The 1,544-nt window shown below is 43.8% G+C and overlaps 1 protein-coding gene across 1 annotated transcript in view; it reads right to left on the reverse strand.

The window, feature by feature from the left end:
• Positions 1 to 1,544, reverse strand: part of trioa (trio Rho guanine nucleotide exchange factor a) — a 123,076-nt gene that overhangs the window by 42,210 nt on the left and 79,322 nt on the right. Inside the window, exons 26-27 of the mRNA XM_037693755.1 lie at positions 933 to 999; positions 733 to 842 (exon numbers count right to left, since the gene is read on the reverse strand). Coding sequence (XP_037549683.1) covers positions 733 to 842; positions 933 to 999 — 177 coding nt within the window. The remainder of the gene's footprint in view (positions 1 to 732; positions 843 to 932; positions 1,000 to 1,544) is intronic.

Genomic DNA, 1,544 nt, shown 5'->3' on the forward strand with positions numbered 1-1,544 from the left:
GATGAATTGATGCATGAATGGACTGATGATGGATGGATGGATGGATGAATTGATGCATGAATGAATGGATGAATGGATAATGGACAGATGGATGAATGAATGGATGATGAATGAATGGATGAATTGATGCATGGATGGATGATGGATAGATGGATTGATGAATGGATGGATGGATGGATGGATGGATGAATTGATGCCTGAATGGACTGATGATGGATGATGAATGATGGATGAATTTGACGGATGAATGAATTGATGCATTCAATCATCCATCCATCCATGGATGGATGGATGGATGGATGATGGATGGATGAATGGAAAGATGGATGATGAATGATTGATGCATGAATAGACTGATGGATGAATGAATGGATGCATGGATGGATGGATGGATGGATGGATGGATGATGGATGGATCCAGCAGCGGTGCTGGACCTACGGTGTTGATGTTTTGTCAGCTAAAGGATGAAAGTTGTTTCGTTTCTCTTGATGTACAGACGGCCCAGCAGCAGACAACAATCTGTGTCCACACGGTGACGTCTCACACGTCCATGGTTAATGTTTTAGATACAGTCAAAGAGAAAAACACTTCGCTCATTTGTGGCACTTCTACACATTTTGTCTCAACTTTTAGGAGATGCAGAAGGTAATGAACTGTTTTTTTAATTTTTTGAAAATACTTTTCATACCAGGAAAACACTTAAATATAAATGAGCAGGGCATGCTTCTTACCTGTGGTGGAAGTCGAAGAGGTCTTGCATGTTTCCAAAGATGATGTGCTCCTTGTTGATGATTCCTGGAGGAATCTCCTCAACTCCACTGGTCATCTCCCACAGGTACGTCTGACGGATTAGAGAAGATAGAAAATCACCCAAACAATGAAATCAAAGTGAGTTGATTGGAAACACTTTGTGAGGAGATGCTGAACTCACATCCATGCACTCGCGCAGGTCGCGCACGTAGGCCTTTTCTGTCTGAATCAGCTCTGCCATGATGAACCTAGACACGTGAAAACAGAGGCATGAGCACAAATTGCCAGCGGTCATCCTGTCCCCCTGCACACAGTCAATAAGGAGCCTGCTGACTTCCTTCATTCATACTGATGATCCATCATACAGTCAGGAAACAGCCATGACTGAAATCCTGCTCGTGATTTGTGGCGCTCGTATAAAATGAAGCAGTCCGCTCTTCTCTTCCTGCGCTACATGAAGTCATTTGTTCTCTGGTTTGGCTCCGTGTTTCACATCGGCTGTTTCTGTCGGCTCAGCAAACTAGAAGCTGTCGAAAAGAACAGTTACACCCAACGACTCAGAGTTCAGAGGTGACGAGGGCACAAGGGCCATTCTGCAGGGGACACTCTGAACGAGCATCAGACTGTGCCTTTTGTACATCCAACTGTCATCCATCCACCAACCATCCATCATCCATCCATTCAACCATTATCCATCCATCAAAAACCCATCCATTCAGCCATCCATCCATCTATCATCCATCCATCATCAATCAAATATCCAACCATTTATACATCCATCATCCATCCATCC

This window comes from Nematolebias whitei, chromosome 19 (assembly GCF_014905685.2).
Source record: "Nematolebias whitei isolate Nwh7 chromosome 19, NemWhi1, whole genome shotgun sequence".
NCBI classification, from domain to species: Eukaryota; Metazoa; Chordata; class Actinopteri; order Cyprinodontiformes; family Rivulidae; genus Nematolebias; species Nematolebias whitei.